Raw genomic sequence first — 16180 nt, 5'->3', positions numbered from 1 at the left:
TTTGGGTACCTCCCTGCAGCAGGTGGGGTGAGCTCGCTCAGCTCCGGACAGGCAAAAGCTGCCCGCACCCCATCACTGGCTGTGTTTGTCAGCATGAGGGAAACAGGTGTTTGGGAGGCAGAGCCGGCTTCCCGGCCAGGTTTGGCCAAAGCACAAGCACCTGCGCCTTGCAGGGCAGGCATGGCCCTCTGCAGAACTGTGCTCACATTCGCACACTAATAAAATACGGGAAGAAAAGGTGGAGAAAGAAAGAGGGTAAGATACCCAAACGAAATAAGAAAAGTATCCAACCTTCAATTCAGACAAAGATATCGGAGAATTAGATCTAGAGGATTTACCCAGAAACACTGAGGGAGTTAAATGTATCTAACCTGGCTAAACAGCCCTAAACAGGGCACATGACAGGCACAAGGATTTGAACAGTCACAGGGAGAGATGGAGAGTAGTAGTGCCACTGACTCATGTCCTGCTTCTGCACCTTAAGATTTATGTTAAGATACTGCAAAGATTTTAGTTCTCATTGTAACTGGGACAGTTCCCAGTCTGGCAGTTCCGCAGTTCTGGAGAGGGCTCACTCCCTACTTCATGCATGGTGTGCAGAAGGGATGTGTTTAAGGTTGTTAAAGTAAAAACATTATTAGCAGCTGTATCTGACCTAGCAGCATCATTTTGACAACATACTTCTCCTAATTTTAAGAGATTGCAGCATCCTTCTGGAAGTGCATAGACAAAATCGTATTTTGAAAGAGTTATTAATCTGAAAAACATTTTTATGTCAGTTAAACCGTAAAATAAATAAATGTCAAGCATGTGTTACATATTCTCCCTTGGGTCTGCTTGTTACCACCATTATACCAGCTAACCATTCCATCAGCTTTTTTTGATTCCCAGCACCCCCTCTTGCCCCAAGAAGGATGGGGGTGTCAGAGCTCAAGTTAAACATTTCGGCAGAACTGGACAGTGTTTAGTCTTTGGAGTCCCATTATTGACTTGATTTGAAGTTCATGCTTAACAAGTAGTCTCTCTTTTCCTTTCGTGTTTGTAGTGGACATCAGTTGAAATCAACACATATCCCTGTGGGGAGAAGAACAGTTATGGACATACTATGAATTAAAATGAACATTTTACTTTGGGGTTTCTTAAATTCAAATTGATCTTGGTGTTTAAGGTCCAAAAATCTACTGAGAAGAGCTGAGCCTTGGAATTAACAAGTTTTATTCAACTCTGACTTTTGAACTTTGCAAAAGGCCTCCATCTTTCCCTGGGTACTGTCCCTTTGCACCATGTTAATGACAGAAGGGAATCTAAACATCATACAGCCTACTCAGGAAGGTTCATATGAGCCTTGAGGCAACTAGGCAAGCATCACAAGGTGGTATTATTTTTTACCTAATTTGTACCACTTAAGAATTAGCCATTTAATCTGAACTTGTCCTTAGAGCTTCCCCCGCTGTCAGCACATACAGAGCAATGAGCCTGCAGAGAGCAGTTCATCACAGTCACAGAATTACAGAATGGGTGGAGTTGGAAGTGACCTTAAAGACCGACCAGTTCCAATCCCCCTGCCATGGGCAGTTTCCACTAGATCAGGTAGCTCAAAGCACCATCCAGCCTGTCTATGAAAAGGAAGAATTGTTCTTCTTCCTATTGACCATAGTCAACAGACTGGGACTGGAAATAGAAACTCTAGAACTAGAGCCTAAACTCTAACCTTTAAATAGGAATCTCATTCACTTTGGTAGGGCATAGCAATTCCGTGTTGTATCTCATTCTTCGTTACTGATGAGGAGACTGGTTAGAGAACATGAGGGGGGAATGGGCACCACAGAATCACTAAAATCCTTCATTCACAAATAGTCCATAAGACTGTTGGCAATGAGTGCCACTGAAAGCAGTCTTGGAGCAATTATATTTTGTAGGGATCCAGGTATATGGGAGGTAAAGAACAATTAAAAACAATCTTTGCATTTCCTTTCCTGAACTGTGTTTTGTGCTCAACCACAAAGAAAGATTTAGGAGTCTCTTCAAAGAAAAACTTCAGAAAAACTGAAAATAACTTCGAGAAGTTGTTAAACAAGTGGAGAAATGCAGCAGGTTACTAATTTTCTGGGCATTAGTTTGTCAGCAATACCCTTGTACTACTGCTTACCTAACAACATTCTCTATGCCCAAACTAAGGGCTAGATTTGGAGAAGGATAACCAGAAGGAAAAAAAATATTTTCTGAGAGTTCACTAACTACTTTGGGCTACTAGCCTCAGTCAGTATCACCAATTATTAACAAAATCTGGGCATCCTAGGTGCACAAAATTGAATTTGCCTACCTCTCATATTCCAAGTATTCAACAAGACTGTGAGATAGCAATAGCTCTAATTTGATGTGATTGGCCAAACTTGAACAATATGTTAAATGCATTTTTACACTGAATTGCAGCTTGCAAGGCTGAACAAATTGCACATTTGATCACTCCATAGTTATATATTCAGTTCTAACTTTTCCTCTCAAAGCAAGATATATTTGTTTCCAATAGAATTTTACTGTTATTACAGATCTCCTTTTAAACCCATTTTTACTGCTTAAGTAGCTCAAATACAGCAAATTTCTGGCACTATAGAAGGTAAATAAATGCCAGGGGACAGGGGGGAAAAAAAAGGAAAAAGAGGGAATAACCTTTCATAAAGGAAAATCATTTATAAGTATCAAAATCTCACCTGTACAATTGTAATGTGAGGTCCTGTCAAGGTAACATTGGCCAGATTGGGAAGAGGGAATCCTTTTGACAATTTAGCTTAAAAAAAGAAACAATGATTTAGGTATGCATTAGAAAGATAATAAACACCTGCCCTTCAACAACACTGTTTATCCAGAGACTTATAGGTAATTTATAACAATTAGCCTCTTAGTCTTCACAAGCAAGCCTGGGAGGTTGCTGAGATGCTCATTTGCCAATGGGAAAAAAGAATTACAAGTGTTTCTCTCTTGGTAGAGTGTTGCAGGCAAACCAAGGCATTTTATGTTCAACCCATTACATAGTGAGTGATTTATCCCTAATGATCCCTAAGGGATTGTTAATACAGCTCTACCATCAATAGAATCTATTCCCATTTGTATCTATTAACAAAAGAAGGTGGTGTTCATCCCAGTACAGCGGGCTGACACAAAGCTGTATCTCCCTCCAGGGCCTTAAATAAGATTTATGAGACGCAAAAGCTGTGTTCTGGTCTAATGAAAAGGAGTACATTTCACATATGGTGGCCTCAGACAGGTGTGCAGATGATAGAGACTTTTGCTTTTCTCCACGATGCATCAGGACCACCTAGACTGAGATGAAGGCACTGAATTTTTACTTTCCTAGTAATTTTTGCCCTTTTTGTAAGTGAGGGGGAGCACTTACACCCCTACAGATCAATCTCCACCTTCCACTGCTTACTGGCTGATGGTTGTTTTCCTCTCCAAGTTAAGGGGAGCTGAAAACTTACTCAGAAAGTCAGAAGTTCCTAGAATAACTCATTCTGCTGGAAGCTTTTTAGGTGATGCTTTGAAATACAGCCTTACCATTAGCTGATGGAATTACTTCAGTCTGTAAAATGTAAGATAGGATGTTCTCCAGAGGCAAGACCTGCCACAGATAAGAAGACTGAGTTAGCCATCATTGATGGAGGTAGAACTGTCATGCCCTAATCCTGGGTGGAGTTAGTAGGCTCTTAGTCAACTTCCAGTTCTCTTTTGGTCTCAAAGAGTCATTAACTCAAGTGATTTTTGGAGCTTAGGGTTTCGGAATGATGCAAAGGAAGTGAGATGCCAAATACAAATGGATTTCATTATGCTTGGCCAACATTTTAATTTGCTTTATTCATGAGATAATTTATCAGCAGTAGCAGAGCAGGACCAGAACAGTTTTATTCCTTTCTCCTCAGCTACTTGGAACAGATTGACTGTACTGAGGATGAAATGACTCTCTGCGGGGCAGGGTTTTCCCCTGCAAGGCTGCAACTGCACTGTTTCAGGCGTCTGAGGGGAGTGCCTTGACTCCCCCTCCTTGCCATAATTCCGAGCACCTTGATGAGCACCCGCGGAGTGCCTGTGCCTCCGCCATCCCTGTGACCACTGGATGGAGCTCAGCTCTGCTGCTACAGGTCAGCTTTGCTCTGTTTCACCCTGATGATTCGAGAGATCTCTGCCTGCTGCAGCCGGGGCAACTACAAAATGTCTCATTTGCACAGCACTAGCTTGCCCCAAAGAGTTTACTTGTAAGTCCGGAACAGAGAGGTGGCTGCCAGAACACAGGAAAAGAGCCACTTGGGAATGAAGCCAAAGGATTTAGCAATACAGATAAAATTTAGCTGCTTAATCTTTAGCATTGATATCACTGATATTCTTAGTTTGCATTTCCTATATGCTTCAACTACCCACTTACCTCAAAAGAGCCAATATTGGAGTGGGCTAGGGAGAACTGGATCCTGAGGGAAAGAAATGAAACAAGATGAGTCACTAAGAAAGGATAAACACAGTTATTCTAATCATGTGCAGTCATTGCTGTAGAGCTCCAGGCCTTAAGAAGCATCTGTAAAGAGAATTTTGAAGCACTTTTACACACTGAATACTGCTGCATAGAGAAAAATGTGGTTTTCTTGGAGCACTGCTGAGCATCCATGCAAGAGTGTGTTAGAAGGGCTGTAGCCAGCAATGAGACTGTGCTTCACCCTCTGTGCTGTTCTGGAAATCCTACTGATAAATGATTTTACCAAGGACTTGTGTGGTGTCAGGTATTTTCCAGTGATTTTGGTACATCTGCATAATGCTTTCATGTGAGTCTTACCAGGAAGAAAGGATCTGTTCATTGTGTGGTACTGCTGCTGCTGGCTTTGTTGCTACCGCCTCTGTTGCCACATTGAAATATTTATTCCCTATGTTACTCTTGTATCCAGCAAAAGTTTTCTGAGTTTCCTCAGCACCAGTACCCAAGTTCTCAAGGCCAGCTTCCAGCACACTCTAGATTTTCCTCTCTGAAAATTACTGCAGAAAATGCTAACAACACTATCCTCCTTAAATTCCTGACATCCCTTTGCCCTGACGAACTCTGCATGTTCTTAACCCTGTGTCTTTCTTAGATACTTTTATGAAATTGGAGTCCCAATTCCCAGTTGCGAGGTCCTGATATACGGAGGGTGTTCTCCATAAGGTGTGACATGAGAGTTGTGTGAACGACCTAGCCTCTGGTCTCCAGCTTTCTGAACCTTGGAAGCTGCAGGACTTCAGCTGAAGGATGTCTGCTATAAGAATATCTTCACAGGGGACCTGCAGAGGCCCAGGTTCTTTACTGTGCCCTGGACTGTTCTGACATTATTTAGTGGCACAGGTTGTCTAGAAAGCCATGACATCTCGCCAGCTGGAAAGGGATGAGGGAAACTCTCAGATGATTTATGGTCATCAAAACTGCCCTGCATGCTTAGTTTATCTACCTCACAAGGGACAGTAGATGTGAAAAGCAGGGAAGTTCGGTGAGACTACTTCCCTGCAGCAATCCACCGGTGGGAAGTCCCTTGGGGGCCATGGCAATTGTCAGAGAGAAGCTTCCTGCCTCCTCTAAACTGTGAAGTGGTGCCAGATTCAGAGAATCTAATGCAGGTGAATTTACCAGCAAAACATATTCATAGTTATCTGATCATATGTCTGAACTACTAATGTTGGGATTGCTAGCATTGTTTTCCACAGGAAATCTTTTTCATCCCAGGTTGGATTACCTGTTTAAACATAGCGAGCCCATCAATTTCTTATCAAATATATTCAGAGAAATGCTGGTGTTGGCTGCCTGCAGAATAAAGAAACCATGGGTTACTAGTCATAAAAAACCCCAGGACCCTTGCTGTGCTTTCATCATAAATACATAAATACCATCTTTCCAGTTTTGCATGGAAGCTGTTTTAGGTAAATGCAGCTTTCTCATTGCAAGGCTGCACACAGTAAGTATCTGTCTATTTGAATGGCACTGACAACAGCTGAAAAGGGGGTAATGAGATGTCATTAATCAAAGCCACGAAAAAGATGTCGAGGCATGACTCACACTTGCACAACTGTAATTCTTTTGTTCCTAAGAACAAAACCTTGCTCAGTCAGAGGCACTATATGTTGGGAGTTTTGTCCATCTGTAGGAAAATGTTCTTTGCCATAGAAATGTCCTGTAGGTTAGGTGAGGTCATGTCTACACCTGTAACTAAGGGGAAGCTGCATGTTTAACTACTAGAAAATTGGCATTTTCTTTGTTTCTTGTACAGAGTTTTAAGAGAAGGAAGAAACAAACATATTTAACCCTGAGTTAAATGTCACTGTGTTTGTTGTACTTACTATGTTCAGTGTGAACAGAGACTGGGTGGTTGAGTCTGGCAAAACGGCCAACACCTCCACGGAGCCCTGAATCTCTAGCGTGAAGGAATCCTGCTGTAAGCTGATGGTGGGGATTTCAGTAGACATTAGCTTCAACATCACTGGGTAGGGTGTAACTGAATATTTAGCTACCTGTAAGATTCAAAGACAAAAAAAAAAAAAACCAAAAACTTATAGAATGGATCAGAATACTGCATTTTTTCAGTTTTGAAGCAATAATTTTGGAGTAGTTCCTTATGATGAGGTTAACAATAGCTGCTAACATTAGATTCTTTCAGGTAAGCAGGAAATAAAGGTTTTCTGTGGAGCTAAATTAACAATATTGGCCACTCAGGGATGCAGTGGAAAGTTCCTTCCACTTGAGTAGTACAATTTTTTCCATATTATTTCAAGAGAAATTAAATACTTGCTTGTGAACAGAGGAGATAAATGGACCACGAATGTGATATTTAATCACACAGTAAAAGAGCTCAGGAGTCATTCACTTTGAAATTCACCCATCTCAGGAGATGGGTTCCTTCACTGGACTGTCCTCAGAGAAGCCTCACTCTGTTCATTGCCTGAAGAGTGATAGGCTCACAGTGAATAGGCTCACAAAAGAGCGAATAGGCTCACAAATATTCAGTGTTTGAAACAGAGGGGGTGGAATATTCACATCAATGCTCATGGCATTTTATGGAGAACATCATACATGACTGCCCTTGGAGAATTCTTATATTTCTGAGGAAGGAACTTAATAACATCTGGGAAGCAAACAAGAATGTGAAGTACTTTGAACTATTAGTCTGATTTCACCCATCCTCAGTATTTATAGCCTAGGGGTTCTTATGCTCATTTTTGGTTTCTCATTTTGTCTCAGAAGGCTAGTGGAAGCCATGCATGCTCATATTATCTGTCCTGTTATATTCATCTCCTTCACCTAAAATAAATGGAAATCCTGTGCATCGGCCTTGTCTGTTCCATAGGATGTAGTTTCCTGTCCATCTGTTAGCTCATTTTCCTGCACATGGTCCCTTCCCAAGTTTTCTGCTCATCAGTCACAGTCCAGCAGCAAAATAAAGAGAATTATGCAGGTTTGGGGAGGAGAAAGATGATTTTTCTGAGCTGAGGCCCTCTTGGATGTCTCTCAAAGCAGGACTCATGACTGGAAGCTTTTTCCTGCATAGAGCTGGCTTTAGGTGGGAACAGCTGTGGCTTGGGCACGGTGCCCAGAGAAAAGATTGATGTGCAAGGTTACGGGCCAAGATTATGTTTGGTAACAGTGCATGTCATTCAGCTCATCATGGGGTGGGAAGTGACAAAGCCCATCTGCTCTGCTGTTACAAGGCACACGTGCCTGTTTCTCCAGTGCAGGAGCCCTGCTGGCCCTATAAGCCTTAGGGATACCCCAGTAGTGAGGGGTCTTGACACCCAAACTGGGGGGGCTTCCCCGACACTTTGTGAAAGTAATGAAACTCACCTCAGGGATGATACTGCCAAATATCTCTGTGTTTATATTAAAATAGCTGCAAGTCTGAAGGAAAAAATAAAAGAGAGAAAACAAACGAGTTACCAGATTTGACCTTCATGGTCAGCTTTTCCCTAAATGCATTGTTATGGTTATTTCAATGAATCTTTGATTTTGTGCCTCTCAGAAATATTGCTAAGAGACTCAGTATACTTAAAACAGCTTCCAAATAATACATGCCAAAATAATCCCTCAGAAAGCAAATGCTTAAGGTAATTATAGTTTGTGCTGCAGTCTGTAGGTTTTGTGACTTACTGAACCTCCTGCAGTCAGGTTAGCCAAGTCAGGCAGCCTCCAAGCCACAGGTGCTGTGCTTTGACAGATGCTTGTCTTACAAAGTCCCTGTATATTTTCATTCTATGAAGATCCCTCAGAAAACAGCCACTAAGGCTGCAAAATTCTCCAGAGTTTATCCCTTGTCCCTGTTAGAGAAGTCTGTGCCTCAGGTGTACAAACCCCTTGTTTTTTGTAACAAAATGAATAGTATTTGGTACTTGGCTCAGTGGAACTTGGCATGCCTAGCTGTGGCCTGAATCTTTATAGAGCATAAGTAAAAGAGAATAACAACACCCTCGCATTTATAATCTACTGTCTTAGGACTCTACAGACCAGCTGAGAGCTTTGTATGGCCACATACTGACATCTGGCAGGTCAAAGCCCTATCTGAGCTACTCTGACGCCGTTCCTCTGTGTCCTGCTCACCTCCTCTGCAATGGTCATGTTGAAGGCCCCTGCGGTGTAGTAAGCAAATGAGGAGGTCTGAAAGAAATACTCAGAGAAGGCAAGGTAGAGCATGGAGTCACTTTGGTCTGGGATTGTGAAGGAAGCTGCCACGTAGGGAGAGTCAGTATAGTTTCCAGCTGGGAAGACTACGCCCTAAAAGTTATTGTCAGAGATAAAAAAAACGGAGTCAAAATATAACTTTAGCATGACAGCAGACAATGAATGCTACTTCCCTTGACTTTGCCCAGGCTATTGATTTGGTATACAAATGTGAATGCAGGCTTTGTAGTACAACCTGAAGGCTTGGTGCTTTCAGGCAGGTGGTGAAGACAAGTTTCAGCATTTGGACATCTTCACAGATGGAGCCCAAGATCTGTCTTTTGGGATACTGGTCACCTACTGAGGACAGTCTGCCACTTCAGATCACCCTCTAAATTAAATGTCTAAATATTGTATGAAGAACATGACTAGTGGTCCTCCTTTTTGAAAAGCCTTACTTTTTCCTTTCCTCATTTCCAGGAATTTAAATCTGAGAACTGCTGCTTAAGAACAATCCAATAGTCCCAAATACAAAATTGATCTCTTTCTTGGTCAAGAGATCTCTTTCTGATCAGAGGTCTTTCTTGGTCAAAATCACCACTGTATTCTGCCCATAATCAAGTCGATATGTTGTGCAGAAAAAAGGCTTATGAGAAAGGAAAGTTGTGTCAGACAAACCTGAAATGCCTATGTTGTGTTCTGCATTACCCATCATATTGACCAAGCCTTGAAGATCTAATACTTCCAAATGCATCCAGATGAAACAAAAAAGTAAAACTGATTGAAAGTGACGATGACATTTAAAGGGTAAAGTTTTTTATGTCCATTTTATTAGTTCTCTTCTTTCTGTTTAATCTCAAATGTATTTCGTCTGTCTTTATTTTCTCATCTAGCTCTAAAGCTCCTGTTGCCTTTTAAGGACTATCAGAATGCTTACAAAGTGCTGAATCACAGTTGGTGACCTCCATTCAATCCTCACTTGTTGGATTTACCAGTCTTTGTATATTTCCCCACTTACGTGGGACAGTAGCTCTTGGAACAGCCAGGATTTTGCATGGCTTTAGTCTGACTCAAGTCCCTGCTTAAAATCTAGTTGCTGCAATACTCAGAAGAGTTTGACAGCAGCTGCAGAGCTGGTGTGCTGAGACCAGTGTCTACCACACAAGCAGATCCTAACTTCTTGTTTCTTTTTGTTTCTACCTCTCTTATTTCCCTGTCGTCCTTTTTTAAATCCTTAATTTTTAGGATCTTTGTGACAAGACTGTCATTTCATTCGGCCTTTGTAGAGCACCAAGCACAAGGCAGCTTAAACTTAATGAACAAAATACTACCTTTAAGTCCAGGTCAATGAATGGTCGGAATACTGCTGGCAAGCTACTTAAGGAGTAGTCTACTTCAGCCAAATCATCAATCTGCATTACAGCTGTAAGGGTAGTAGATAAAGAACAGAATATTACAAAAACCACAGAAATAATTTTATGTGTACTTGAAACTAAGTCAGTTTCTGAAAGAGAATGACACAAATTGTTCCAGAGAGTAGGGGAAAACACAACCAGGGACCTCCTAACATGCATTCTGACCTAAGATTTGATATTTATACCGAGACCTTATGTAAAGCTCCTTCTCTAGTTTCTCTGTTATTTTCTCGTTGTGGAAAGTAAGTTTGGTCTAACCCAAAAAAGAAGATGGCCATGTCAGTGCTTCAGGGCATAAAGAGGTGTTAGAGTTTTTCATCAAGCAGTTCTAAGAGCATCCCAAGTGCCTGTAACTTGCAAATATGTTCCCAGGAGGGTGCCTGATCTGCTTAGACACCTGTGCTTTGCACATGGTATCTGACCAACACTTGGGGTGTCTTAAATGCCTGCAAACCTAACCCCAAGTGGTTCAAATGAGAAGGTTTTTGCAAAGGAGCTTTTTCATTTTGTCTCTGGCAAGTTTGATAAATAGGCAAGTAAAACTTAATTTACAGGCAGGCTAGGACAGCAGGCTTCAGCTTGTCAAGTGCTGTGTGTGCAGGAGGACTCGGAGCATGGTAGGTGAAAACTGCCTCAGCTTCGGTACTGCGTGGCCTCTAAGTGGCATTTCTCACAACAGAAGTACTGCCACACTTGCAAGTTGAGAATTGCTACCAAGTCCTTGGCTCTTAGAAACACACTTTTCTAGCTCAAGTAGCCCAGTTGTTATTTAACTGTGGTTCTGTATGCAAGGGAGCAGACGGATCAGAGGGACTGATGCCACTCCTGGAGGCAGTGCTGAGCAGTTACCATTAAGGAAACAGCAGAATTTCACTGGTCAGAAGAAAGAAAACAGAAGGGAAACGTATCACTGATGACTCACCATTCAGTGATCGGAGGTCTTCATCTATCAGCTGGATCCCAGCTCTGATATTGGGACATGACTACAACAAAAGCACACTCAAGTTATGGACTAATTAGTGTGGATGTATAAGCACCTCTTACATGTGTGCTAGCAGATCTTTATGCAGCATGACACACATTGCAGCATTTGTCTATCAAAACACCTAATCTGGCTTCTCTTCAGCTAACCTTGGATCCCCTAGGTTCCTGCTTGGTGCAGTGTAAGCATGTTGTATGTCAGAGCTGCAAAAAAGAGGGAAGTTCCCAGAGGCAGCCTGGTGGGGGTGACAAAACCACAGCCTTAAACAGAGCAAGGACAGATACCGTACTGGTGACACAGGAGAGATCTCAGAATCATGGAATCATTTAGGTTGGAAAAGACCCTTAAGATCAGCGAGTCCAACTGTAAATCCCTGGACAGAATGACAGCCATCTCAAGCTCTGTTTCCTCTCAGTGGCCCTGGGCAGGTTGTCATCAGAACTACTCACCCCTTTGATACAATGAAGTTGAAATGTCGTACTATCAGTTGATATCCTGTAATTTCTCTATGTGTTGCCCAGTGTATGTTCTGTCTGCCAAGCATAAAAATGACCCAAGCCCCAAGATGCCTGTAGGTACACAGGCAGGGACTTATTCTGGATTGGAATGGAAAAATAACTACATTTTCCATCCCTACTGCTGCCTTGGTTGAATGTAGCTCTGTCAGTATCTTGTCTATGAACATGTCACTTTATCTGGAATAATTTCTGGCTGCAAAATGATAACTATGCTGATCAGACCAGAATAGGACTATTATAGGATTATTTTTCTAATTCTTCCTTTGCCAAGTTCACAGCACTGCCTTGTGAATGCTGTCCTCCTTACACCTCTCCCCTGCACAACGCGAAAGGCTTACATTAGTGACCAGGCTCCTGTGAATGGGTTTCTTCAGATACTTGATAAAGAAGTTATGCAGGAAGCTAGAGGGAAGGAAGAAGGCAATTAATGGGTCAAGTGCTATGGTCATTAAGAGGATATCAGATATCTCTGCAGAACATGAATTTAATGGCCTCTTAGTGTGATATTTTAGTACACATAGGAACTTTTTTAAATGTAAAAACTATCAGAGAGCCACAATTTAAAAGATTATAATTTCAGCACTATGCATCTCAGCCTGGGTTAATTAATATTTGTGAAAAGAGATTTGTTCATAGTACCACCACCATGTATGTACAAAATAGTCTCTGCACTAGGGACTTTCAAAACAAGTAAAAATAAACAAACAAACACAACCCCCCAAACAGGTGACAAGAGTGGTATTCAGACAGTGAGAGAAATACAAGAAAATAATGAGATACTTTTTAATGGGGCTGTACCCAGGGGCTTAATAGCCAGTCTGGTTCTGTTCAATTTTGATAGCACTGTGAGTAGGAGGAGTGAAGCACAGCACAAACTTGTAACTTCTACATAGAGCTGAAGATTAGGGAAGTTTGAAAGAAGTGGGTGCTGAAGAAGCATAAGGGGTTGTTTCTGTCGTTATCTTCTACTGTGTGTAAATACAAGGACAAATATCAATGTTGGCCATTTCAATGCTGTATTAGGGCCCCAGTTCCCATCTGTGGTGCCTTATGATGCCTAAAAGCAATTCTGTGTGCCCTAATTTGTGAAGTCGTTTCTGTGCCATTCATTGACAGTTATTTTGTGACAGAGTTTATACAGATGTCTTCCACTTACCCAGTTTTGCCATTCAGCTTGATGTCTACATCACCAGAAGTTGTCTGGCAGCTGGTGAGGGATATTGATGTAGGGCCTGTATTATCCAGGGGTGTTGAAAAGATTGCAGTAACAAACACCTTTGAAATGTGCACTGTGCCTCTTCCACTGTCTTTGCTGCATCAAGTGAAAATAAATAGAAACTGAGAAAACCCCCGCCTCTTCTCTGTGGAACTGCCTTGTGATGTAGACCCATGGCTGGTCCTGGTCACTGCCATGACTCTGCTTTGCCTGCCTGTGTCTTCTGCTGTGTCACCCCCTCAGCTCCCAGGTCCCCTCCCCTGCATGCAGCCCTGCTGTCCCTGGCAGAAGTGCAGATCAGAGACTGCTGTATTCAGTCAGTTTAGCAGTATAGGTAATGTGGGTTATGGGGAAGGGAAGAGAGATTTCTTTCCTCTGAAGCAGCCTGGGACTGGGAAGGCGTGGAGACTGCTCTAAGGATATTGCCATTTGCTTATCCATTTTCCATCAGCTTTTGAATTGTATCTCTTGGTGGCATAGCAGAGGGTTTCTAATAGTGTGATTGCACTATGAGGGTTTATTATACTGGACTGTGATCCACCACACTACAGTTTTTCTAAAAGTGTCATTAGCTGGCAGGCTGGACAATGACAGCATTCAGCTAGAGCAGCAGTCCTGTACTATTTGCAGCAGTGCTTCTCAGCCATGGGCTCTTTATCAGTGCTGATGTCTGAGGGGGCAGGGGCTGTCTCCCACCAGCAGATCTGTTGAGAAGCACCAGTCTGTGCTCCTGGGTTACTGCTGCCAGTTGGTAAAGAGCACCTTTACAATGAAGGGGTCACAAGAATAAACTAAAATTTGTCATTTTGTTTTATCCATCAAGAAAAAAATCCCAGGACGTGTAAAGCTGTACATACAACATCCAAGTCCTTATGCTCCAGTTCATATCGATGGTTAGAGAAGCATTTCCAATCACCAGTTTTATCCCAGACCCTGGTAGGAGGGAGATGGAAGCACTGGGTAATTCAACAGCAGTAACATGTATCCTAGAGCATGAGAGAGAAAAGGGAGAGAAAAGATTTTTTAAAAAAGTGGACTTAATAGTCAGAATGAACACAAAATAAGATGAAAATTTCAGTCAAACACAAATTGCCTTCAGAGAGAATACTTACCTTGAGATGTTGTATTTGACGTTTCCAAGCCCAGATTTCTCATGGCCAGTCAAATCAGGGAAATGCTCCTTCTCCATATTCTGCTTCAGGATTTCTAGCCCAACCTCCTTGGCTACAGGAAAACAATGATCAGTTCAGTTGCCTTTGATAGTGCCTGGGAGTTTAGAGTTATGTGTCTCTGCCTTAGGAAATGTGATGGACACAGAATCAGCACAAAGGTGGTATCTCACTTGAGACCCAGCAGTGCTATTTCAGGTCTCACTCCTAGTCATGGCAAGAGCTGAACTAACTAATTCAATATCTGAGGTCTGATGAACCTTGATACGGATGTACAATGCTGTCAAGCACTTACTGACTTTACTCTATTGTGTTGTTAAACTTTCCTCTATAGCCTATCATGGGGTCATTACTCCCACTGCCCTCTTTCCTTTGTCGTATCAGTATTCAAGGCAATGCCATGAACAACTCCTGAGAACATCACACATACCATACTCCAGCCCCTTCTGGGTGATCCTCACTTTGAGTCCAGGGTTGGCGTTCAGTTGCCCACTGAGCAAACTTAAGAGGAGGAGAAAACAGCAAATCTTCAGCATCTTCCTCATTTTTTACAGGACCTGTTAATAAATATTTACAATGATAGCAGAAATTCATGTTGTGTCACTTGGTGGTTGTTCCCCCCTACCCTGGACATCAGTTTTCCCTCCAGAATGAGGAAAGTGGAAAGCCCAGCAACCCTGGAAGAGAAGACCCATTCTCCACAGACTTACAAAAAGTGAGCTCCATGGGACAGAGGAGAAAAGTCAGGCTATTCACTGCCATAGAGACTGAGGAAAGTGCTTGGGATACATCCATCTGGACAAACATTGAATTTTTAGGTTGTAATTTGGTGGCTCTACAGGATTCACTACAAGGATGGTGAATGAGTGAAGCAAATGCCCATCCCAGGGGCTTCTGTGACAGGATTTAAAGCAAGATGGAGCTACCTGTATAAATCACAGACTGCATGTAGTGTGAAATTCAGAAGGTTTTGCTTTCAGCAAGGTTTCCCAGGGAGAGTGAGAGAAGCCACCCTGATGAAGAAATTTTAAACAAAACTAGACAAAATGAGAGAATGGCTTTGTTTTTTCCCCAGAGCTGGGACAGCCTTCTATGGAGTTACTTGTCATCTAGGACTGACCTGGCAAATAGGCCACGTTATTACGGTTTTCCTCATTTCCAGCTACTACACTGGGTTATGAACAACTGAAAGTCCAGGAGAGTGTCTTTTCTAGCATTACGTTTACAGATAAAATTTCTTTAGTTATCACAGGGCTATTGAAGAGCTGGAATGAAACCATCCATAAGTAGATAATTGCCTTTCCTAATACCTGAAAAATTGTTTTGATATTGCTGCCTCTTTCACTAGCTGCTTCATTACCAGAGGTAACAATATACCTCAAACCACCAGAATATTTTCAGTCATGATCACAATATAAACAATCTGCAAAATTATCAGAGAACATTGACTTAATTTTTTAAGAGTTTCAAGCTATCCTGCAGAACACCTTTGCCTTTTAGTATAACTAGTATTTTCTTTTTAAATTTTAACTGACAGATACTGAGAGATGAAAGAAACACACTTCATACGTAGGACAAATAAAAAGGACTAGAAGGAAATGCGGTTTTGACATACGCATAGTGCTCAAACTTTAAAATCTCAAAATTTAACCAGATTTAGCTACATCACTTCCCTGCAAAGCTACTCCTTGACAAAGAGTGATCACCATGTATTTGTTTCCATACCTCTCCTCCAAAGGCTGAAGAGAAGACCTTTGCTGTAGCAGACCACAGGACTGAGGATGTTGCAGGGAAAACCTTCTGCAGCCATGAGCCCGTCTTTTAAAGGAAAGAGCTGTGGGCTTGAAGAGAACCAATCGCTGTCATCTTCAGCAGTATCACCCAGGGAGTGGCCTCTGATAACCACATCCCAAGCGATTTAGGGTCTCCCAGGTAAAATCTATCAAGTTTCATTTAGGGATAAGCAGAGGACAATGTAAAATGTTGGCTGGGGGTGCTTAGGAGCCAGAACACAGAGTTTGGGGTGGCATGCTGCCTTTGTGGCAGATGGTTTCAGCACTCCTTTTTCAGATGAGGAGGAAACCCCAGTGAGAATTCCAGTATTTCCACAGGACAGATATTCATAGATATGTTTTATTGTAAAATAAGTAAATTAATGTGTCATTGCTATGAAAAACAGATGGAAAACAAGTCCCATCTGTCTGAAATTGCTCAGGATACAGGAAAC

At 42.0% G+C, this 16180-nt stretch overlaps 1 protein-coding gene across 2 annotated transcripts; it reads right to left on the bottom strand.

The window, feature by feature from the left end:
- Positions 1-100: 100 nt before the first annotated feature.
- LOC120751968 (BPI fold-containing family C protein-like) lies at positions 101-15788 on the bottom strand. 2 transcript variants are annotated; one of them, XM_040062531.2, is made up of 16 exons: positions 15679-15788; positions 14384-14510; positions 13897-14008; positions 13642-13770; positions 12725-12880; positions 11907-11970; positions 10991-11051; positions 9985-10076; positions 8594-8767; positions 7844-7897; positions 6346-6516; positions 5745-5812; positions 4418-4460; positions 3556-3619; positions 2712-2788; positions 101-1074 (listed from the first exon to the last, which is right to left on the bottom strand). In XM_040062531.2, the coding sequence occupies exons 2-16, from the start codon at positions 14496-14498 to the stop codon at positions 1009-1011; spliced, it is 1446 nt and encodes a 481-aa protein (XP_039918465.1). In that variant the 5' UTR covers positions 14499-14510; positions 15679-15788; the 3' UTR covers positions 101-1008. The 2 variants fall into 2 exon arrangements, with proteins under 2 accessions (XP_039918465.1, XP_039918466.1); XM_040062532.2 differs by lacking the exon at positions 8594-8767.
- Positions 15789-16180: the final 392 nt, after the last annotated feature.

This window comes from Hirundo rustica, chromosome 4 (assembly GCF_015227805.2).
Source record: "Hirundo rustica isolate bHirRus1 chromosome 4, bHirRus1.pri.v3, whole genome shotgun sequence".
NCBI classification, from domain to species: Eukaryota; Metazoa; Chordata; class Aves; order Passeriformes; family Hirundinidae; genus Hirundo; species Hirundo rustica.
This window is presented reverse-complemented; position numbering and strand designations above follow the sequence as displayed.

Bases quoted from the DNA above. Each gene is read 5' to 3' on its own strand.
- LOC120751968 (XM_040062531.2), bottom strand. From the start codon at position 14,498: ATGAGGAAGATGCTGAAGATTTGCTGTTTTCTCCTCCTCTTAAGTTTG. The intron at 11,052-11,906 runs GTAAGCCTTTCG...CTTTTGTTGTAG, and splicing joins ACAGGAGCCTGGTCACTAAT to TCATGTCCCAATATCAGAGC. The intron at 5,813-6,345 runs GTAAGTACAACA...TTTATTCTGCAG, and splicing joins CTCTGTTCACACTGAACATA to GCAGCCAACACCAGCATTTC.